General features: G+C 37.4%; 3 protein-coding genes across 4 annotated transcripts; 1 reads left to right on the top strand and 2 right to left on the bottom strand.

Moving 5' to 3' along the window:
- Positions 1 to 471: 471 nt before the first annotated feature.
- On the bottom strand, positions 472 to 12,418 carry LOC125224346 (structural maintenance of chromosomes protein 3-like). Its single transcript, XM_089059546.1, has 27 exons — positions 12,370 to 12,418; positions 12,217 to 12,284; positions 12,064 to 12,135; positions 11,057 to 11,136; positions 10,823 to 10,901; positions 10,632 to 10,749; positions 10,391 to 10,566; positions 9,858 to 10,103; positions 9,637 to 9,758; positions 8,723 to 8,867; positions 7,946 to 8,118; positions 7,366 to 7,465; positions 6,614 to 6,750; positions 6,242 to 6,443; positions 5,847 to 5,934; positions 5,625 to 5,774; positions 5,033 to 5,187; positions 4,723 to 4,914; positions 4,457 to 4,640; positions 4,303 to 4,373; positions 4,030 to 4,181; positions 2,492 to 2,660; positions 2,251 to 2,397; positions 1,603 to 1,698; positions 1,192 to 1,366; positions 740 to 924; positions 472 to 652 (listed from the first exon to the last, which is right to left on the bottom strand). Exons 1-27 carry the CDS (start codon positions 12,416 to 12,418, stop codon positions 614 to 616), a joined length of 3,570 nt encoding a protein of 1,189 aa, XP_088915672.1. The 3' UTR covers positions 472 to 613.
- A 2,598-nt stretch (positions 12,419 to 15,016) lies between these two features.
- On the bottom strand, positions 15,017 to 21,055 carry LOC125222933 (5-methyltetrahydropteroyltriglutamate--homocysteine methyltransferase-like). Of its 2 annotated transcripts, XM_048125834.2 has the most exons (13): positions 20,712 to 21,055; positions 19,725 to 20,078; positions 19,535 to 19,622; positions 18,849 to 18,976; positions 18,374 to 18,765; positions 17,929 to 18,092; positions 17,072 to 17,152; positions 16,805 to 16,971; positions 16,608 to 16,713; positions 16,291 to 16,541; positions 16,009 to 16,210; positions 15,495 to 15,871; positions 15,017 to 15,390 (listed from the first exon to the last, which is right to left on the bottom strand). In XM_048125834.2, exons 1-12 carry the CDS (start codon positions 20,825 to 20,827, stop codon positions 15,506 to 15,508), a joined length of 2,415 nt encoding a protein of 804 aa, XP_047981791.1. In that variant the 5' UTR covers positions 20,828 to 21,055; the 3' UTR covers positions 15,017 to 15,390; positions 15,495 to 15,505. The 2 variants fall into 2 exon arrangements, with proteins under 2 accessions (XP_047981791.1, XP_088918959.1); XM_089062833.1 differs by lacking the exon at positions 20,712 to 21,055 and having other exon boundaries at positions 19,725 to 20,694.
- Positions 21,056 to 22,594: 1,539 nt separating this feature from the next.
- Positions 22,595 to 23,636, top strand: LOC125221309 (uncharacterized). Its single transcript, XM_089059540.1, has 2 exons — positions 22,595 to 22,917; positions 23,156 to 23,636. The coding sequence occupies exons 1-2, from the start codon at positions 22,595 to 22,597 to the stop codon at positions 23,634 to 23,636; spliced, it is 804 nt and encodes a 267-aa protein (XP_088915666.1).
- Positions 23,637 to 23,759: the final 123 nt, after the last annotated feature.

The following is a 23,759-nucleotide window of genomic DNA, read 5'->3' as shown; positions in this document are numbered from 1 at the left end:
TCAAAATTAGTACTATATGAATAAACTTTCGCACCAGCAAGTAACATCATTATGTACTTATGTGTTCTCTTTACAGCCGCATGTTACTTGTAACTGTAAATGTGTACTTAAATTGTTGCAAAAAACATTACCACACAATTTATTTCAACAGTAATTCCAGTTATAGCTTAAAAATCCACATTCGACATGTAGGTATCACTGTACGAACACACTATTCAGAAATAGTAAGATAAAACAAAAGAGAGAAGAATCACAATATAGCTTAAAATAAGATATACATATTTCTATATATTAATTCGTATGCCTACTCTATTGGGCTCAAGTCACGACAATATAAATGAAGAACTAATATAAAATTCTAGTATTTTAAAATAAAAATATAAAAAGTCAAGAAAAATGGGAAAAATATAACTGAATGGTCGATTGAAAAATACGAACAAATTCAAATAAAGCTTGTCGATGATGACACTATTCACAAAAACGTGTACTTATTATACCAGGTTTCATCACATAAAATACATTAGCATCTAATTAATCAAAGCTATATACACAAGCTATAATATAGTATAGTAACTATCAGTTTTCTACCTAGTACAGAGCTGTCCTGTTAGAGTCATTCTACGCTGCTTGTCATGAAAGTTTTCCCATCTCTCTGCAATTACTGGAAGGCAATAATCAGTTACAATACTTATCAACTTCTCACGTCTAGTTGATTTTAACTCTATACCGAAATGCTAACCTCGTTGTGGGATTGATCATGGTCGATAAAATCTAAAGCATCTTCTTTGGTGATTACATTGACTCGGCTGACTCTGTTTTTGTGCGTCACACCATATATCTTGTCAGCGACTGTCACTAGCTCTTGACGAAATGTTGTAGTAATAAACTGAGTGCTGGCCATGTCTGCCAGACGACGAACCATGTCTACAACAAACGAGTTAAGGATCCACCAGTTGAACCACACGATGTAAACAATATTGTAACAGAAGTCTAGTCAGAATACTGCATTAAAATTTCTTGTCACTGAGGGAAGAGAGAAGAACAGGGAGTCAGGGACACAGTTTTGCATCATAACTTTGAAAAATTATGTTGTAATCAAATAAAACGCCAATAGCTGTTTCAGACAACATTAATGCTTTTGACAAAATATGCAACGGTACGAGAATAGAATCAGCATATAAAGTAGGATACTCCCGACTGCAGTTCGGTACTGGGGGTCAAGTGCTGCATCTATCTCATCAAAAAGGTAAAATGGTGCAGGATCACATCGCTGAATGGCAAAGATTAGTGCTAGAGCAACCACAGTTTTTTGCCCCCCGGATAATTGTTTCATCGACTGCGTCTCCCCTTGCCCAGTAAAAGAAACCTACCACAAGAAGGGAAAGTATAATAAAAAAATGTAGATGAAAATCAAGAACTAGAATGTGGCTTTAACAAGCATCCTTCCTCAAAGCAAAGTACTAAAGTTTTGAAGTATCCTTAGTCAGAGGAAGCTAAAAGAAACATGCCATTATCCATGTTCGTGTAGCAGATACTAAGGTAAGTAATAGTAAAAAAGTTATATTAATAATAACACATAAGGACAACACATTAATAACAAACCTTCACTTTGACACCAATGTATTTCTCAACCCTGCTCTCTGTATCCACTGAACGAGGCTCATCATCATCTAGATCATTATCGGCATCCTCCATATCCTGTACAAAGAGCACTTGAAAATAAATAACATGCTACTAAAAGAAAGAAGACAGTATAACAGATATTTCCATGTGCCTCATCTGTCACATGTTAGGGATGTTACCAATCTTTGAAGGCTAAATTAGACAATAGAGCAATTTGTATAACTGAGACAAAAATACCAATAAATTTTATCAGCGGTTATTCTTACACTTGAACTCATTTGACCTAGCACATTGAGGTCTAACCCTTATCGTTAGTGATGGCAACATGCAAAAGTTTTATGGAAGTTAGAACGATATAGATATTACAACTTCCACCAACATACAAGAATGAAAGTAGGCAAATACATCGCAGTTTGTATGATAGTCGTACAATAAAACTTTATGCTGCCAAATTATTGTTTAGCTATGCATAATACCTTCAGTTGTTCAATTCATTTTAAACGCTTAACATAGCACAATGTGTACTGTGAGTAATAATATCATTTACAGATTTATATGTATAAGGGATCAGAACATGACAAGTCAAAACCATCGAAAAATGTTATCTATGATGATGAAATTTCAAACCTTTTTCTTCATCATAACTAAAAAGCCATGACCTCCTTGTACGAGTTCAGAAAACACTTCTCGGAAGTGCTTGGCTACGCCTTTAAACGTGCGTTCAATTGATTCATCCTTCCTCATATCCAAAACAGTTATGAGTTCTTTGATTTTCTATCAAAGATAAGTAAAAAGTCAAAATCCATCCACATATGCTATCCAGACTTTATAGGAGAATGTCATGATAATATAATATGAATGACTTTACCTCATCACCAGCATTCAGCTCAGCTTCTCTTTTCTGGAGCTCTTCTCTTTGCTCTGTGAAGTTGACATACTGATCAAGTGCCATTTTGTTAACATGGCTGAATTTTTTCAGTTCCTCATTACACTTATGAAGCAATTTATATAATTCTTTAATACTCTTCCGTTTGTACCTAGATCGGGCATCACATAAAATTATCATTAGAAAGAACTCCAATAGCACCAAAGATCAATATAAAAAATAAAAAAATTATTAGTAGATAATAGGATTTAACTTTTTAGCATCATGCAAGCAGACAAACCAAATAGGAGCAGACAGAGACACTTGACTGTCCATAAGGTCTTTCCATCATCATATGACGTGCATTCCGTAGATTGACTAACGCGTTTCAGAAATCAACAGTTTTCAAGAAGTATATGTAGCTTTAAATTCCGTGAAGAAAGTTGAGTAATTATGCCAGAAATAAATCACTACATGCTAGATGACGCTAAGGAGCAACTTTGCATTACAGGGTACTGCACTGGCACAGATAATTCTAAGTTCCACCATGAGTCACTGTATCTATACATCCATACTTAATGTAAAAGCATAGTTTTGGCCAACCTATATCCAAGCATTTCACTTTATTGATGGGTACGTTTGTATAGAGTCTACAGACTGTTAGTGATGTACAAAGGAAATTGATGTGTACTTATTGTTACAGAAAATCTTATTAATTGCAGAAAGGGATCTTATTCGGCAATAAAACAAAGATACATGTAGATAAGTATATAGACATAGTAAAGAAAAGTAGTAGACACTAGATCATTACTTAACAAAGCACACATATGTATAGTACAAGAGACTTAAGCCTGACTAGGACTAACCGATAACACGGCTAATAACCGATAATAAGCATTGAACTTGTCACAACAAATACTAGTCATTCAATGGGAAAATTCTGTTACAGTACAAGGATCATTTCTCAAGCACTCACCAAAACTAAGGAGTAACCTAACTTAAATTATTTGGTTTTCCCAAACATAAAAGGAAAGAATGCATCGATGACACATTTCACCACTTCAATAGTTAAATCAGTTCATGTCAGATTATAGCCCGCTGAGTAGTGTCAAGAAAGTATCCAAGTACTTGACATCAGATTATGATCTGCAAATATATTCAAGGAAGTTCTAGATGCATGTCCGACTGAGATGAAACAATACCTGCACCAAAATGTGTTCCAACAAGAACAAACCTCTTGATAGATTTATATTTTTTAATTCTTGCAAAACAAGAGGATAGGGGAGATTCGGGAGAATCAACATCACAATTAAGTGGGTTTTATTTTGACTTTATTTCAAAGATATCTCTGACAACCAACCACTATAGATATAGCATCATTGGTAGGTTTCGACCCAAGGAATTTTATAATTTGACAATTCTACATGAAATTAGCATGTGAAACACAAAATTGAAAAGCAATCTGCCAAGAAGAGGTTTATAGATCACGCAGCAGTATATAGAATCCTAGTGAAAAGGTAGAATTTGGATATGAAGCTTACGTTTCAAAAGCATCAGACGATAGGGGACCCAATTCCCGGATTTTCTTTGAGTACTCCTCTTGCTTGGCCACATATATATTCTTCTTACTCAATAACTGTTCCAGTTCTTTTGCTTCATCCTGGAGAGTAGTTCGGTACTCATCTTCAAATCCCTACAAATGCAAGAGTACATTTAGCATCTATAAACATACAAACTCAGAAACAGAAAAAAGAAGAGCAGTCTGAAGAGAGAAAAGGGCTACAATGAGAGAACATTATATAAATATGTATTACCTTTAGCTCATCCTTTTCAACTTTAATCTCTTCCATTTTCCTTTTTGTCTCATCTATACTCTGAGTTACACCTGTACAAGATGACTATGTTAAGATGTGACAAAATGGTATGACCTCAAGCTGAAATTTGATGATGAAGAAAAGAAAGTCTCACTCTTTAGCTCCTGGGTCAATTGACCAACTAATGAATTGGTATCCATTAACTCCTGCCTTTTCAACTCAGCTTCTGCTTGCAACACATCATTGTCTGAAGATAGCATTACAGCCTCCAACTCTTCCTTTCGCCTAACAAGATTAGTAGATAGGTTCATCTCCAGCTCTGCTTTTCTTGTTTCAGTCTGTCAATGGAAATGACAAATGTACATCAAGGAGAGCCATCCAAAACCACAATCGCGGAAAAAACTTAAATCAATATTTAACCTCCATGCGGTTGCTCCTGCAGGTAATTAGCTGTTGCTTCAGATTAGTTATTTCAGGGTTCAAACGAGAGAGAGACTCTTTTTCTTCTGGTGTCAAGTGATCAACAAGTTCAGTTCCCATTTCATCTTTCTTCATAGCAATATTATCTCTATTCTGCTTTATTTGATTTAATACACTGGGAAGGAGCTTCTCCTGAAAAAAGGAAAGAGTTTGTACACAATAAAAACAACAACAACAATAATACTAATGATGTATATAAATGAAGGATTAACATATTTTGATATCTAGCTAATTTCCAGGATTGACTCACTTTCTTCTCACGACGTGATTTCGAGATAGAATGCTTTTGCTTCTCAGCATTCATTACATCCTGCTTCAACTGTTCAAGTACAGATTTTTCATGGGCCATCTTGGCATCATTTTTTTGCTGCTCAGCCACCCGCTCATTGATTTTCTGGTCAGTCAGTGAGGCATGCTCAGTGAAAACAAAAAGGCCAAAAGTTGAAATAGAATATTTTACTACACTGCAATCCTAAAACAAGAATGACCTTACCACTCATAGAGAATTATTAAGAGATTTAATGCACAAATTAGCTCTAGTAGTAGCACTTCATGATTTTTATGTAGGAAATACCATGCAGACAAGGTAGAGAAACCTAATGCACAGATGAACTAGAGTCCTAGACATAAGCCTATTACTAATGAATAATGATGATACATATATAATGGCTTATGAACAAATAAGTCGAAAGTAGTTGTGAACCAGAACCAAGAGGAGATGTGGTATTTGCTACAAAGTCAACAGGAAATCATTCAAGTAAACAGATACAGAACAAAAAAAAAGATATACTGTTAGATAAACCCAATCAATGAAAACTAAGAGAAATTTCTCTGAAGGATATTTTGAAGTTCGTCTCTGATTTTATTTAGTTCATCTTCCTTTTTCTTCACCGACTTCATATTCTGTCTAATGGTGCTCATAAATTTCAGTTTGGAACGCCTATAGTCATAAAACCCACCAGTCATGCCACCCTTTTTGTTTACTTGATCACCTGCAACAAAGGAGCGAGGTTAAACAAGATCCAAACATAAAAAGCCAAAATCAATTGGCATTCAATGACAACCTTCCAATGTGATGCAGTCCAAACCATCAGCACGGGCAACTCTCGAAGCAACATCTAAATCTCTGCAAATTACAGTCTTTGCAAACACCTATCAGTTTGAAAAAGGAAACACAACACATAAGTACTGTCATTAATAGGCGAGCATATAAGAAGCAAACACCACCAAATGCAACAGACTAAGAAAGATAAGTGGCATACTTTGTAACAATGTATGTGACATAAGAACTAACTATTAGAAGAAATATGATGAGCATTCACAGCAAGCAGTGCCAATTTCATATACAATTATTTTGTCATAATTCCAGCTACCCAAATGAACTTATTTTACTCACGAGATAAATTCCAAGTGACCATCGGTTGTCATGCAATTAATAGAGACATTTCATAAGGCCAACCTGACCAAAGGCTGCACGATATTTCTCTAAGAAATTCAATTTCTTCAAAAGCGGTATCACATCAGAGCTCTGTGGATATGTGACGTGTGGGGCTTTCACCCTGTTCAAGGGTACAAATGTGACCCGGCCGCCTTTCTGTGCATTGAGGTGCCCAATTATTTTGGTTGATATATCATCATTTTCAACCACCACCTGGAATAAGCTGTAAAAAAAAGGAACACTAGAGTGTATGAACACAAATACTACCAGATAAGACATCAAAAGTCAGACATCTGGCACATTAACAATGTCAGAGCAAGGAAGGAAAGCAAAAAGAAATATGAATGGTTAATTTGACATGAGATGTTTAACTGCTTTAAGAAATTTCTTCACCTGTTTCCAGCAGTAACTTCAACAGCTGTGAAATATTTTTCATCGCACTCTAGCAACTCAATAACAGGGCCATATACTCCACCAATACCGTGCTGATCAGATATCCTCCTCACAGAATTAAGTCCTCTTCTTATATCCTATGAAAACCCAGAGTCACGTAATATTAACAATATAACAGCAGGATTTAGATTTAGATTTAGATTTCATAATGAGAAAAATACAAAATAAAGAGTCATAGGAAGAAGCCAAGAGTAACAGCACAAAGTCTCCTCGTGTATAGTTAGCAGGAGATGTCATGATCATGCCTGAAGCTAAGTGAAAGCAAAACAAGACAAATTCAAAAGAAACCTTATGATGGGTTAGTTAGAATCAACAAAGCTAAGGCAGATTTATGGGGTGTATATTAGCTTGTGCATTAACCTTTACTAAATTCCATAGGAAAGAAATGTTCCTTGCAAAACCACGGAAAAGAAAAACCTTTATGTTACAACCAATGGAAAAAGAAACATAGGACCACTTTTAAGTGTTCAGAGTTCAGAAACCTCAATCTCTGGCCAAATCTGATAGGAACAAGAATCTAGTCCACCTCAGGTAAACATTTCCAAAGACAGAAACTATTAAGCATCACCTCCAATCATATGTCTACTTTGAAGAGAGAATAAAGGGATATCCAACTAGTGTGACCTTATAATAGGAGTAAGGAGTAACATTTATTTAGTTGCATAAAATACTAACACTCATAGAGCACTCACACCAGCAGTGGCATGATCAAGGCTTTTCTCTGCTTTAAGAACATCCGACTTGAGCCTTTCAATTTCAGCAGCTTGCTCACTTTCTCTTCCCCACAATGTCCTAAATACCAATCAAAATTGATTAGATTCCACATCGGTCAAACTTTACAACTGAAAATTAAAAACAAACAAAGACTAAAGGCTAAAATTGGTCCTCTATATATGTCCTAAAAAACTTTTTAATCCTATACATTAAGTTTGTTACCTTTTGGTCCTAAACAATATGTTTTGGTCCAAAGTTAACCATTCCGTTAAAAACTTAGCGGTCAAATGTGGTTTGACAAAATTTATGACTTAATTTTGAATCCAATTAACCCGAGTAATCTAATTAATTATGAATAGATTAATCAGATTAATATTAATTAGGTTGATTGGGTTGTTTAAAGTCAAAATTAAGTCACAAATTTGGTCAAAATACATTTGATTGTTAAGATTTAAACGGAATTGTTAACTTTGGACCAAAAGGTAACAAACTTATTAACTAGGATTAAAAAGTTTTTCAGGACAAATGCCAATAGTCTAAACAAAATAAAATTCTTACTTCCGCTCATCATGCAGTTTGTCTCTCTCCACTTTGAACTGGTTGTAGCTGTGTCTATATCCAGAAATTGAAGATTCTAACTTTGCTGCATCATCTTTTCGCCCCTTTATGTAGTCATCCTGCGTGCTGATCTCTCTGTTGAGCTGCTCAATTTCATCACTAAGTTTTTTCTCCTGACATAAGCAAAGCACAGGAATTAAGCTCATTTTGCTTTCCTTCAAGCGGACCGCATCCAGATAAGGTATATACTTAATTCCATGTAAGTAAAAGGAAAGTGAAATAGCAACCACATAATGATCCGTTGTTTCATCCAAGTGAATCAGCAAGTGTTGCAACATTGAATATGCTAGAAAGAATGTATTGAGAACGGCAAGGAAGATCTCACTGCCTCATACAATTATGAAAGCAAAATTAAAATTGAGGACCAAAACCAAGGTTTCAATATACAATGCACTTGAGTACGAGTCATGCAACCATTAGTTAAAACTGAAATCCCCACCAAGAGATCTTTGAGGCTAAGAATAAGAACATGCAAGAAGCAATGCTTCTTTTCCACCACAGTACCCTCAGGAACTACAAATAATAGTTTGGCATAAAACAGCTCCTCAGTGTCAACAACCCCCCTCTCTCACCCTGCCCCCAACCACGAACACCAATAGACCAAATCCGGAGGAGCATGCGATCACATTCCGGCTTAAACCAAAGAGTAATATACTCCGAACAAATTATACAGTAGATGTTAGCATATTTGATCTGCATTTTATCAAGGATTCATACCTGTACAAGGTTAGAGGACAAAACTTGCTCATAGTCCTTAATTTCTTTTGTTAGCCACCGGTCACGATCTGCTTTATTACCAAACTGTGTTGCACGCCCTTGTTTCTGATATAGAATGCTAAGCTTCTTTTCACTGTCCATAATCCTGCCATACCAAAATCCAAAATTTGTTTTTGTTCCCTTTAAATTATCTCAGTCAAAAAACATTGATAAGTAATGAAGAAATCAGAGTTAATACGGCACATGAGCCATGAATAAAAAAACAAAAATGAAAGAGAGAGATAATAGAAGAAAACAAATGGATGGGATAGACCAGAGATATATTGTCCAGAGACATCCATTACACACCTTACAACTATTTGAATAACCACACTGTCCTACCTATTTCCTGCCGTCATGAATTGCACAGGAGAATTCATGAGCTACCTTGTGATTAATAGAAAGCAAAAGTTTTCACTGCAGTTCATGCTAAGAGTAATTACTCATAGTAAGACAAATAGATAGCTGAAGACACAAATGTAAAAGGTTAAGTCTATAGGGCCTGTAAATCACTTATGAAACTTAATTTCTCCCTAAGTCACTGCACAAGCAGAAGGAACAAGAGTCAGAAAGGTAGGAATGACATAGATGATACAGAAAGCTTCATAGATGTTATCTACATGGGTGGTAACTGGTAACATCTCTTAATTTTAAAAAACTAGAATTGTCTTTAGACCGCGTAGACTGACTTGTTGCTTTCCGGTTATGCAAAAGGAATAAAGGATCCATGATCATTCAAAGAGCAATTTAAAGGAAGAACATAGTTTGATATATTATGACTTGAGAGCATGATACTAGATCAAAAGATCTACAACATAGTACATAGAAACAAAGACGCAAGATTCTATAGGCTCCGCCAGGGAACAAAATAATACCCTAGAGTCAAACGCTCCTCCTCCCCGATCTGCAAATCATGCGAGTTCTTGACACTAGTCAGCTCAGTGTTGGATTCCTCAATTTCTTTTTCCAAAAGCTCAAGTTGTATCACAGCATCCTCCTGGAATACAAAATCCAAACATCAGCAAAGGCTTTCACTCATAGATTAGGCACGTCCTCAAAAGGTCAATAATTACACAGAAGTCAATGGCCAGTGCACCTTAGCTCTAATATTTCCTCTAATCTTATCATCAAAGTCTTTGTTATCAAGCTCAAGTTTTGCACGCTTCTTTATAGCTTCTATCTTTTGTTTCTCTACCGCTTCTTTCTCTCTGCTCAATATCTGAGCTTCTTTGGTCAGATCTTTAAGCAATTTGTCTAACTCCTTGCACTTCTCATGGGCATCTAAAACACTATTATACATTGTCGCAGATATTTTAGAAACCATATATCGATCCTCATCTATCTGCAAATGTTGGCAGTAGTACAATCAGATGCTTATAAAATACTATGCAACAAATGCCACAACAAGGCACTAGATGGCGTGATAGTATCATAGTACAAACTACAAAGAGATAACCTTTTTCTTGAAAGCCACGAGTTTATTTAGTTATAGACAGAATATCACATATAGAATTAATTGTATTATCATTCATGTAGAACTGATTATAAAATTAAATATTCCCCAAAAAAAGAGATCTCAAACCAATTGAAAGGACCAAATCGCAAAACAGGGTGAAGTAAAAGAAGTACCTTTGCCATTTGCTGCTTCGCATCATGGAGTTCTTTATCATAAATGGTATACTCCAAAGACTTCCTTTGCCGGTCAAGCTGCTGATATTTTTTCAATTCCTCTTTCTCTTCATCAAGCTCACGTAGTCGGTCATCCAAGTATTGTACAACTTGAATAATCTGCTTCCTCTTGTTACCTGAAACAGACATTAGTTAGATTCCAAAGCAAAATGGGCAGAGAAAATAACCCATGTGCACTTGCCAGTATCCTGCATGATTTTCAAGCTTTCACGACGTCGCTCTTCATATACCCTAGTCCCCCCAATTTCCTTTAGCAGATCCAACCGCTCAGAATCTTTCATCAATGTTAATGATGCAATCTAAGGAGAAACATATGTCAGAAAGATGAGTAGGAAAACCAATAAGGAAAGACCAAGAAAAAGTACTGCATACCTTTCCCTGCTGCACAACATAATAAGGATTTGAACGAGAGAATCCGGCACTTTCCAGCAGATTCATGACTTCTGTCTTCCTGAAAACTCAAAGACCACCAGAACTACTAATTACCAAGAAGTGAAGTAAAACAACAAGTCATTGAGTAATTGGGTGACCACCAAAATCAAGACTCAATAAATAGAAGACAAATAATGAAAATCATTATTCTATATGACACAAGTTCATACATACGTGATATGTTTTCCATCCAAGAAATATTCGTCTTTCTTGACACCAATTGTTCTCCTTAGCCGGACTTCCTCTTTATCAACCTAAGACAAGTAACATAGCAACTATAATCACATTGGAGTTAGACTATGTTTCCGCACAAAATATTAAACATAAAATTTGCACTGTAGCATTAAGCCACATAAAGCTTCAAAAAACTGTGACTACTTCGCATGCAATGTACCCTACAACCAAGCCTTAATCTATCACACTTGCAGAAAACTACAGTGGGTCTTAAACTATTTATTTGTAGAGTTCTCAAAATATCAGACCCACAAGCCAAAACTAAAGACAAGAAGGAAGATTAGCTCAATAGAAATTGCTTTCTTAGTTCATGAAATCGTAAACAACAAGGGCCAACATATCTATACAATTTTAACATGCAACTAACCCACCAAATTTGTTTGTTTCCAGAAGACTGGACTTATCATAATCGGAAGCATATAAAGGTTATGAATTGCGTTATAAATTGTGAATATAGGTTTCACATTAATGAGCTCATATATTTGGCACAATAGCTTGCTTTTCAGATGGTTTCACATTAATGAACTCACGCATACTACCTTACTTTACTTTCCAGCAGCTACGATTAAGTCATTGTGTGCTTGACAATTATTTCCCTCATTTTTATTCACTTAAAATCACTCCCATGTCATTTTAGTCACTGCCAAATTTTCTTTTCAACATAAAAAGACAGAGGGAATTAGTTAGTTAGAACTAAACAGTAAACAATGATGAACACTAACGGGGCCTGCAAGACTGCAATAGTGAAGAAGATATATTTGCAAGTAACTCTTACTACATTTGTGGATTAACAGTTCTTGTAGGACTCAGCAAACATACATACAGAAGGCTGAGCACCAGCATTAGTGTTAGTTTACCATTTAGTGTTGCACAATCATGCTAAATCTGCCTAGTATTGAATATATGAAGTTGGAAAGTTGAAAAATAAAAGTATCATCCAAATTTACAGGGATACGATTGTCCGAGTTGTCGAACACGATCTCCACAAATGCTGATAACACCTGGTGGCCTGCACCTTCCTGACAATAACAAAAGAAAGGTGTTCAGTTCAAATGCAGAGAGATTAGTAATGCATCCCAATACGTCATTGCAGAACATACATGCAGCAATGCTTGCCTTTCTTCATTACGCAAGTTATGGAATAGGTCACTTATTACAAAGCGTATTGCTGTGAATGAAAGTAGATTTATCAGTAAAAAATAAATCCCTGAAAGCTGAAAAAAAAATATCTCAAAACATTCCATATCACATACCGTGGAAGAAATTAGATTTACCGGAGCCATTAGCACCAACTGCAGACATGCGTAAATCATAAATTATCTTATCTAATAAAACACTCTTCGAACGAGATACATTACTAAGAAAATAATGGACAGCAAGATGTAGAAGGAAAATGTATATACCAACACAATTAACTTTGGGACTGAATGTTTCAGTTGAGATCTGTTCCCTGTAACTCTTAAACCCTTCTATTACAACCTACAAGAGATGATACGAATGAAACTAAAAAATGAGTGGGAATATTTTGAAAGGAGCCAGGAACCGAACAAATAAGAAGGCCGATATTCCACCTGCTTTATATACATCACGAAATTCAGAAGAGTTTGAAACTGCTCTTCAAATTGAACGAGACGAAGCAAAATTTTTAAATGCGGCACCCTGAAAAACACAAGCGCTAACTAAAGGGTTTTTAATATACAATCGTTACTTAGAGAAGTGAACAAGGATTAGTGTATAACTATATAACAAAAATCTCAGCCCCACAAACAAACGCAACAAATATATAGGGTAAGGGTATTTTTGGAAATCACTTTATGAAATTCATAAGAGGTGTGTGTTCCATATCAAATCATTCCATTCCAAATCAGAGATCTGGAACCAAAATCTCATGATCGATTTCCTTCCAAATTAGATTCATTCAAATTCGGTTTTTCCATTCAATTCATCCGACGCGATTCTCTCCAATTCACGTGATTCATTCTCCAATTTATCTCGACGCGAATTTTGTCCAATTCATCGCGATTATTCTCCAATCCATTGCAGTTCATCGTAATTTCATTCTTCTCCAATTCATCAATCACGCAAAAGAGAAAACAATGGATTTACAAACACTTCACTCTAACCATGGAATACTTCACTATAAACGCGTTTTACTTCACTGAGATGAAAAAACAAATCATTATAAGCATGCATCGCAAACACTTTACTCTAACCATGAAATACTTCATTCTAAGCACGTTTTACTTCACTGAGATGAAAAAAACAAATCACTATAAGCATGGATCACAAACACTTTACTCTAACCTTGGAATACTTCACTGTAAGCACGTTTTTACTTCATTGAGATGAAAAAACAGTGCACTATAAGCATCGATCACAAACACTTCACTCTAAGCATGGAATACTTCACTCTAAGCACGTTTTACTTCACTTGACTGTAAAAATAGTGCACTATAAGCATGGATCGCAATCACTTCACTCTAACCATGGAATACTTCACTCTAACCACGTTTTTACTTCACTGATATGAAAAAACAGATTACTATAAGCATGCATCACAAACACTTCACATTAAGCATGAAATACTTCACTTTAAGCACGTTTACTTCACTGATATGAAAAAAACAGATTACTATAAGCATGCATCACAAACACTTCACTCTAACCATGTAATACTTCATTCTAAGCACGTTTTTACTTCACTGAGATGAAAAAACAATGCACTACTATAAGCATGGATCACAAACACTTCACTCTAAGCATGAAATACTTTACTTTAAGCACGTTTATGAAAAAACAGATCACTAATGGCATGGATCACAAACATTTCACCGTAAGCACGTTTTTACTTCATTGAGATGAAAAAACAGAGCAATATAAGGTAGAAATGAACTTTAGGCGCAACTGAAGAAGGCGACATCGACGACATAGATTGTCGTTTATGAGTGAGAATTGGTAGAGAATTCAAGCGGAAGCGGAGAATTGATGGAGAATTCGAGCGGAAGAGGAGGATCAGTGGAGAATCGATGGAGAATTTGAGCATAAGAGATGGCGGACAGAAGAAAATTAATCTAAATGAGAGAAATTAAAGTTTTAAACCCAACTTTGTTTGTTAAATGACTATTTTACCCCTGTCTTTTTATAGTGAACCAATTCTTGCTTACAGTGAAGTAATTTTTTTGACCAATTTCGAAATCCTATGCTGAATTTCAGCCCTTGATTTTTTAATCTTGTGATTGAAATTTGTTCTCTAGTTATACACTTAAGAGGAACTTGTCCTATATCACTACTCTCTCGTTACTTATTTTAACTTTTTAATTCATAAAAAATGTTTATAAGTTTGACTTTTAATAGCATCGTTACTTATTTTAAATTTCAAGAATAGTATTGTAATTTAATACATACAAGTACTCCCTCTGTCCATGGCCGCAACATAAGAATTTGTGCAACTTTATTTTATAGGTAAGTGAAGAGAGTAAAGTAAAAAAATGGAATGAAATAGAGATGATATTTTCATTTTTAGTAATGAAACAAATAAAAAAGGAAAATGATAATGAAAATTGGAGTATATGCTTTTTCCAAATTGGCGGGTAAAATTTGCCTACTCTCCACACATATTTATTTCATTTCACTAGTTTTACTTCTAGATTTACCGAAAAATAGTTTGTATAGGTGAACTTTTAAAAATTTATCTACAAAAGGCAGGATATTGATTTTCAGTCTAATTTATTGAACAAATTATGTCATTTGAATTTATAAGGAACTAATCCGAGGTGTAAAATAAAATTTGGATCGCATCGTATTTTCAATTTGTTTACTTTTTGCCACTTGCAACTTTTTCACCGACTATTGGATATTTCAACATTCGTAAAAGGGACAGTGGAAAATAATGAAATCATGTTAAAATTAATATTTTTGTAATTCCATTTATCGGTGTATGCTGTTTCACAACTATTAAAAACATAGAGATCGTGTCAAAGTCTTATAAAGTCGACAGTCTTAATACGAAAGACACAGAATCATGTGAAGATGCCCTCAAGAAAAACCAACTGATATTGCTTTTAATCAGGCTAGAAACTCAACGGCTCATTGTCCTTCCACTGCCGAAAGCGGGAGGTAGTCGACGCTCTGTGAAACTAGCCTGACGTGGTGCCCTCTGCTCCACGGGACAAGAGGCTGATGCCTTCGCAAGGGACCCCATGGCCCAACTCCCAACTTGGAATGGGCGAGCCAGAATTAGTGTGTGAAGAAGTCCTCACGTGAATATGTGTGACCTATAACATGCAAAGGCAGAATTCCAGTTTAAACGGTTAAAACTTCTTGAAATGAAATAAATAAACATCGTAGTGAACCAAGAAGATGAAAATCGTATACGTACAGTAGGAAAAATCATCTCAGGTGCATGTGACTGCGAACGAGCTTTGCTGCAGCAACCATATTGGTGAGCGCAGGCATTATCTCACTGTATTTCCTTGTTTTGAGGCCACAGTCTGGATTGATCCACGTGTTTTTGGCGTCCAGAACTGCCAGCATCGCCTCGATGCGCTCAGCAATCTCTCGAGTCGAGGGAACCCTTGGTGAATGAATGTCATACACTCCGGGCCCGATGCCTGCTTCGTACTTCACTCCCTCTTTGAAAACTGAGAGAAGTTTCTGCTCCGACCTTGAGTTCTCGATTGTCACAACATCTGCATCCATGTCTTTAATCGCGCCCATGATCTCGTTGAAGTTCGAGTAGCACATGTGAGTGTGAATCTGCAAGTATTAGCAGCGGTGTTGATAGTTTACATTCATAACTGTAATTGGTGAAACTTACTTGAAGCGGATGCATCGTGCACACAGATGTACACAGGCCTTTTCCCTTCATTTTATATTGATTTTGCAGCACTAACCTGGGTAGCATCTTCAACAGCAGAATTAGTTATCCTGAAGGAGTGCACAGCCCACTCCAAGTAGAATGCCTGCTCGGATTTTCGGAGAGGCAGGCCCTCTCTCAAAGCCGCCTCATCGATTTGGATCACTTTGATTCCAGCTTTCTCAAGATCTTCAACCTCCTCCTTCATGGCGAGAGCAATTTGATAGCATGTCTCATGTCTAACGTGGAAAGGATGCGGTTAGAGACTGAATGCAATGTTTCTAAAATGTCTAGTAGGAGGAGGATGGGATATTTGTACCTGGGCAGGTCGTTCCTAACAAATGCCCAGTTCAGTATTGTGACAGGGCCAGTAAGCATTCCCTTCACCGGGTGCTTGGTCATGCTTTGAGCCAATGTGGACCAGAAGACTGTCATTGGTTTGGGCCGACTCACGTCACCATATATGATGGGTGGCTTCACACACCTTGATCCATACGATTGAACCCAACCATTTTCAGTGAAGGCAAAACCAGATAGCTGCTCCCCAAAGTACTCCACCATGTCATTTCTCTACAGTTTTCCAATGAGACAGTTAGGTGTTTATTTTTCAATCATTTGCAATTGCTTTGAGCTCACCTCTGGTTCCCCATGAACAAGAACATCAATGCCGAGCTCTTCTTGAATTTTGATGACTTCTGCTATTTCACCCTTAATGGTTTCGACGTATTCTTCCTCAGATATTCTGAAAGGATAATGGCAGAAATCTCAACGTTATAGATGTTGAAAGCACCAAAACTAGTGTATGGATGAAGTAGTATAAGAACGATACTTTCTTGCCAGCCTTATATTCACGACGAACTTTCCTAAGTCCAGCAGTTTGAGGAAAGGATCCAATAGTAGTAGTTGGAAGGATGGCAAGATTAAGCTTTTCCTGCTGAGCTTCCAGCCTGGCAGTGACAACTGTAGCTCTGTGGTGGTCGGATTCCTTCAGTGCAGCAGTCTGAACGTAGAAGCAAAAACAACGGTCATAATTAAAGTGAAAAATGAACGTACAAGAAAAGCATGAAACTGAAAAGGTGTAGTAGCATAGAGACTCGTACAGCCATCTGAACAGCCTCATTAGTCACTCTTGGGGATGACCTTCTAGAAGCAAGAGCTGCTGCATTAGCAGAGAAGAACGCCTGAAATGAAAGCAAGCGGTGAAATTAAGACACTCTGCAATAACTCACATTTTGAGGTAAAATGCAAGATACTAGGCAATAACTCACATCTTGCAGCAAGATTAATGATGACATGTAGCTATTTTGAAAAACAATTATACCACAACCACTTGGAGAAAGTGAGAGATTAAATTTAACATGCATTAGGATATGTGAAGAGGATGGTCAAATCAAGCAAGTTTCGGAGGTTGCAAACTTCTTGAATCTCAACAAGCAAAGTGCTGATAAAGATATGAATAGTTAAATGAAGAACTATAGACACAGTATAAATGGCAGCCCATCCTATGTTAATAGAAAATGAAAATATATGCCAAACCAATAAGCTGGAACTTCAATGTACAAACAAGAGCGAGAAAGTTACGATTTGCGAATTTTAAAACATTTTTATGGCCTGCAGAAATGGTATATATCTTCTGTATGAAAGCTAAAAAAAGTAAACTGATTATCCTTTATAGCTGCTTCTGTTCACTTTCACGCTTGAGAATCCAATAATGCATAAAATAATGTGAAAATTGTGAAAAAAATCTCCCAACTTTGATCCACTTAGGCTTTAGACACATTTTTTAAACCAATGTAATAAACTAATAATAACACATTTTGTTGATCTGTGGCAAAGCAGAAATACCCAAAAACTTCCAAAGACCAGAAAAATGATGTGGCTTATGTTTTCTCCACCCTGGCACAAAATCTGATGTGAGCCTATTCTAACTTGAAAAAAATGGGTAATGGAGTAGTACCTCATCCTTCTGTCCAGATAGTGTCTTTGCCAACACATTGACTTCAAGTAACTTCTGTGCAGCAAATGCAAGCCATGACTTTAGCTCTCCATCCAACATATTTTCATTCACCAAATCAACTGCGGTATGAAGCAGAGAACATGATGTGGATACCACGAGCTTGTCTGGATAATGAAAAGAGAAGATCTTATAAGAGATGATCAAATGTAGGTTTATGGAATCTAAAATCACACTATAAACTGATATATAATACATAAAAAAGATTCCATATCTCATCTTTCATTGACAATATCTAGATCCACAATTAATACATACTGTAAAGTAGAATGAGGTACACTATTACGATTTGCTGCTTGACATCTTAAACACTTAAAAAAAATACTGAGAAAACCACAGATTACTTTGTAGCATGTTATCTATAGTGTAAAAGGGTTTAGGAAATCACCTTTCGCCACCACACCCTCCAGAGCCTTCAAGGTACTTAGAGAAGCTTCGAGGTCATTAACCCAAATGTTTCTTCCATCAACAACTCCAGCAAAAAGATGTTTTCCAGGAGGAAATCCATTTCTGATTAGGTCAAGTGTCTTAGGTCCACGGACCAAATCAAACCCAATAGCTGTAACACCCTTCAACGCAGTAACAGTACTATATGCCTCGGCAGTGAGGTCAGCAAAATATGTCTCAATAAGGACATTTAAGCCAGAAACCGAAGATTCCAATTCTTTATAAGCATGAGTAAATGCATCCAATTGGTGAGAATCAAGATCCATGACAAGAGAAGGCTCATCAAACTGAATCCAGCTAGTGCCAGCAGCCTTTAGTTCAGCCACAACTTTCCTTCATAGTAAAGTAAAAGAACAGTTCGTTTCAACATGAAATGTAAATTAAATGCACAATCAGAGCATATGTGATGATTTTACTTATAAATAGGAAGGATCTTATCTATCAGGGAAAGAAGCGAAAATGACTTCTCGACTTCCTTTGCCCGTTTTGATAGTAATAAATAAGAAACAGGACCAACGAGGACAGGAATTGTATCAACACCGAGCTGCAATGATGGAAACGCCAACATAGACAAATTTAGTTAGCATAAATAAATATGAAAATTAAAACACAGACATTCGTGACAGTGAAGTTTATGTTCCTATAGTTATCAGATGCTCCAACAGCAAGCCCGGATGGATATTCCAATTTAACAGACATAAACTAAAAGAAAATGAAGACAAGTAGCTAAGAACTCCCTAGACCTTGCTAAAAAACACTAATCCTATTTCCTGCAAATGTTGGAGTAAGTAGATTATGTATTCATGTAGGATGTCAACTCACATTTTTCGAAATCACTAGTAAAATTGCTTCAAATTGGACAAGGACAATGTACTAGAGAAAGATTCATATCTTGACTCAATGGCAATATAATCAAATTCACAGTATCGAGTCAATGTCACCCACCCTGATATGAGAATGTTCCAGTGACATAAATTAACTCTGAATTGTGAACAATAAAATAAAACAAACAAATATTTTAAATAAAGCTGATACAGAGGCTCAAATTAATCTGATGGATACAGTGAACATGTGCACATCAAATAATGGTGATTGAACTTACAGCTTTAGCCTCCTTATATTCTTGCACTGCCTTGCGAGATCCATAAGAAAACTCGACATCTGGCCCCAATTCTGGGACAATATAATGGCTGCTTCAACATGAAGTATCTACTGTTAAATACTGATATAGTAAACATATATGAAAATCATGCTATGCTCTAAACCAAATACAGCAATAAGGCACTACTTACTAGTTGGTATCAAACCACTTGGTCATCTCCATTGCAGGAACAGAGGCATTGCCCCTAGCCATTGAAAAATAAACTTCAAATCCTATCTCACCCCCATTCCAACTGTATCTTGAGGGAACTGCACCCAACATTGAAGTGGTATCCAACACCTGGTCATAAAACGAGAATGTGTTGCTAGGAATATACTTGATACCAACATCTGTCATCTGCTTCCACATTGAGACACGAAGATCAGCTGCAACCTTCTGCAGTTCCTCGGCACTGCTCTTTCCATCCCAGAAGGATTCCAGCGCAAACTTAAGTTCTCTTTTTGCACCCACACGGGGATACCCTACAATATGCGATGACATTGACCTGATCCGCCCAGTAAGGCCAGGCATAATCAAATGGTATCCGATATGCTGACAAGGATATAGACAATAAATACCATAATTTGCATCAAAGAACCCAATCATAACCCAAGGAAAGAATCCTAAGAAGCACATAAAAAGGAGGCAACAAAAATACCTTACTCTTTTTTGTTGACCACTTACACTAGGACTCATGAAGAACTCTTCAGTTGATTAAATAGAGCACCAGAGAAAATCCCCGCATAGATATTGTGAATTACATTCATCCAATATAAACTCACCAAACTTTTTCTTTTGTCCAGGAGACTAAAAACTTGAAGGAATTTAGCTTCATATGCATAAACTACTGACCAATTAGACAGGCCGCATATCAACTAACATATCACCAAAAAACAAAAACGGAAGCCCCATACACCACTGAAATAAGCATAAGACGTTACTGTTCATGATTGGAACTCCAAATCAGTCATACGATACGCTGCAACAGAAGCAATAACACAAACACCTGCAAGTATATTCAAGGTCCTAAACGCAGCAAATATATAAACCCTAAACCTCCTACTCACAAAAACTAAACAAATGGTTTACCAAATACTAATACGGAGTATGATAGAGTGAGTGTGGCGAAGCAGAAAACCTGATGCGAAATTTGATGGAAACGAGAGTTGTGATGCGTGGGGCGGGGGAGAGAAAGAGGGGGGAGTTCGGTGAGGTGAGCGCGGCGGGAGAAATTTGCCTCATGTTGTGCTGCATTCATTCGTGGTCACCAATCAACATGGAGTACTATTTTAGTGCATAGAGCTGCTGTTATCATTTCGTAAACTTCATCCCTTTTATCTTCCTTGGTTTGTAGATTGAATAATTTAGCTTGGTTTCTATACCAAGTATGATGAGCTGCAGTCTGTAGTAGCTCCACTGTCCAAGAGTTGAGAACTTTGAGAGAGAGATGCGGCGGTGCTGCTATAGTTTTCACTACTCCGTAGTCCGTATGTTACTAGTAGTAGTATTTTTTTTTATTACTAAAATGCAGGTATAAGAGTTATAAATTATTACAACTAGTCGTGGGAAAATTTTAAAAATAAAAGTATGACATTTAAAATATGTAAAAAGCTAGAAAAAATGCAAATGTGACAAACAAAAATTCCGTTGTCATAAACAAGAGCTAGGTCAATTTGTCATTGAGTCACGATTACTCATAAATATGGCATATGAACTATTAGAGCATCCACAATAAGAATGATTTTCCCACGGACTAGTACTAGGATTTTTCAAAAACATTGTCACGTCACTAGGACTGCCCACCCCACTGCCATATCACTAGAACATCTCATTACACAATAGTGGACTAGCACTAGGACTAGTCGACGCCCTAGCCAATAAAATAAATTAGGAAATACGATTAATTCATTTTAATTGTTAGTGTTTATCAAATATACAAAAAATAAAGTGCAGTGAGTTGTAAATATTGAGTATAAATAAAAAAAAATTAAAAATAAATAAAAAAATGGGACGTCCTACCTCTTGTTCGTCGCCAGCCCACAGTAGCGGACAAGGAGACGGACGTCCGCCTTTTATGACAGACGACCTCTCGTCCTCCTGGGACGTCCGTCACCCGCTCGCCGCCCACAGTAGTGGACTAGCGCACGGACTAGCGGTCCGCGTGCTAGTCCACTATTGTGGATGCTCTAAATTTTGTTGTATCATCCCATCAAACATTTTTTTTAAGTCAGGGTGACTTGAAATATGGACATATAATAGTAGAATCGTTTTATCAATTAAGGTGCCCTTTATTATTTAAGTTAAAAGTTTTATCTAGATAATCTTCATAATTTTTTGGTAATTCATAGTACACTTTTTGTATATTTTGAAGAGTACACAAACACACACATGCATATGATATGGAGTAGTACATATATATGCGTATGGTGCACAATTGTCTCTTTAACATATTTCCAATAAGAGTTATTAGAGCATCCACAATGTATGTCTGATCTCACGCCCTATCGCCCGAGATCGGGCTCGGTCATAATCGGGCATCCATTGCAGGTCTCAGGCGTGCCCGAGGACGACCGAGAGTTTGGTCGCGACCGATCTCTCGCCCAATCCATCGGGCGTGAGATCGGTCGCCCATTGCGATCAACACATTTTTTTTTCCTTTTTCAATTATATAAATATACCTTAATTTCACTCATTTTTCACACAACTCTCACACATCTCTCTCAACTCTCTCTCCATTGCAATATCTCTTTCACTCACTTTTCCAAAATGTTTCCCGGGGAAGATATTGGTCGGTCTATGGAACGCGCAATGTTTGCTTTCGGGAACCAGATTCTCGCCGGTATTCGTGCAATACAAGAGCAAGAGCAAGCCGAACAGCAGGCCCAAGAGCAGATCTCGAGGCTCATCCGCCGACGGACATCCGTCCGTCGAGAGCATGTCCTAACTCATCAACGTCTGTTCGAGGACTACTTCGCCGAACATCTCCAGTAGGGCGCGCCGGTTTTTCGCCGACGGTTTAGGATGCAGCGAGAGCTGTTTCTCCAGATTGTTCACGCGTTGGAGGCGCGCGACGAGTACTTCCAGCAGCGGGAAGATGCGGCCCACAAAAAGGGTCCATCCCCGCTGATGAAGTGCACGGTTGCGCTTCGTCAGTTGGCATACGGCACTACGGCAGACATGTTTGATGAGTATCTTCATGTCGGGGATACAACTGGCCGGGAGTGTCTGGTAAAATTTTGTGCGAGCGTTATTGACGCCTTCGGCGCCACATATTTGCGCAAGCCGAATGCCCAAGACTGCCAGGACCTGCTGCTGCACGAAACGGTGCACGACTTTTCTGGAATGTTAGGGAGTATTGATTGTATACACTGGGAGTGGAAGAATTGTCCTGCATCGTGGAGAGGCCAATTCACCAGTGGGTATAAGGGTACCCACCCGGCGATGATCCTTGAAGCAATCGTTGACCACAGTCTTTGGATTTGGCATGCTCACTTTGGCGTGGCGGTGTCCAACAACGACATCAATGTGCTGAACTCGTCTAGTCTCTTTACCGAGTAATGCAATGGCAAGTCCGGTTATCAGCTTCACTGCCAACGGACGACAGCATCATATGGGGTACTACTTAGCCGACGACATTTACCCGAGATGGCCAGTTTTCTTGAAGACGATCTCCTGCCCAACGGGTGCGAGGAGAGAGTTTTTTGCGGCAAAGCAGGAGTCTGCACGGAAGGACGTGGAGCGAGGATTCAGTGTGCTTCAAGCGCGTTGGGGAATAGTGAAAGACCCGGCTCGTTCCTGGTACAGGCATCATATCGCCAATGTTATGTACGCGTGCATCATCTTGCACAACATGATTATTCACGATGAAGGTCGTGCAACTAGCGAGTGGTCCGATGATGGAGCCGGTCCGAGCGCATGTCATGCAGCCCCGCCGGTCGTTCGAGGTTTACTCTATGGAGTCAGCGAGATATTACAAGCTCAGGAGAGCATGCGCAACCAACAAGCTCATCTTGATCTCATGAACGATATGATTAAAGAAGTTTGGACACGTAGTGGTCATTGAAATTATATCTCTTTAGTTGTAACTTTTTTATAAAAAAAAATTAATTAATGTATGTTTTTTTGCTAGTTCTTTAATTAGAAGTCTAATTTTGCTATTTATAATTGGTAAAAAAAACTTAAAATT

The sequence above is a fragment of the Salvia hispanica genome, chromosome 1 (assembly GCF_029641045.1).
Source record: "Salvia hispanica isolate PSC_SH4W2 chromosome 1, Shi_PSC_v1, whole genome shotgun sequence".
Classification (NCBI taxonomy): Eukaryota; Viridiplantae; Streptophyta; class Magnoliopsida; order Lamiales; family Lamiaceae; genus Salvia; species Salvia hispanica.
The sequence above is the reverse complement of the archived record's forward strand: the minus strand, read 5'-3'. Positions and strand labels throughout refer to the sequence as shown.

Excerpts from the sequence above, each read along its gene's own strand:
- LOC125224346 (XM_089059546.1), bottom strand. The coding sequence starts at position 12,418 with ATGTCTGCAGTTGGTGCTAATGGCTCCGGTAAATCTAATTTCTTCCAC. Across the intron at positions 5,188-5,624 it reads AATCAGAGACGAACTTCAAA|TGACTGACCAGAAAATCAAT; the intron begins ATATCCTTCAGA and ends AGCATGCCTCAC. Across the intron at positions 4,182-4,302 it reads TTGAAAAGGATGAGCTAAAG|GGATTTGAAGATGAGTACCG; the intron begins GTAATACATATT and ends TTGCATTTGTAG.
- LOC125221309 (XM_089059540.1), top strand. The coding sequence starts at position 22,595 with ATGCAGCGAGAGCTGTTTCTCCAGATTGTTCACGCGTTGGAGGCGCGC. Across the intron at positions 22,918-23,155 it reads GTGCACGACTTTTCTGGAAT|CTTCACTGCCAACGGACGAC; the intron begins GTTAGGGAGTAT and ends TCCGGTTATCAG.
- LOC125222933 (XM_089062833.1), bottom strand. The coding sequence starts at position 20,269 with ATGAGTCCTAGTGTAAGTGGTCAACAAAAAAGAGTAAGGTATTTTTGT. Across the intron at positions 18,977-19,534 it reads AATATAAGGAGGCTAAAGCT|CTCGGTGTTGATACAATTCC; the intron begins GTAAGTTCAATC and ends CCATCATTGCAG. Across the intron at positions 16,211-16,290 it reads GTTAGGAACGACCTGCCCAG|ACATGAGACATGCTATCAAA; the intron begins GTACAAATATCC and ends TTTCCACGTTAG.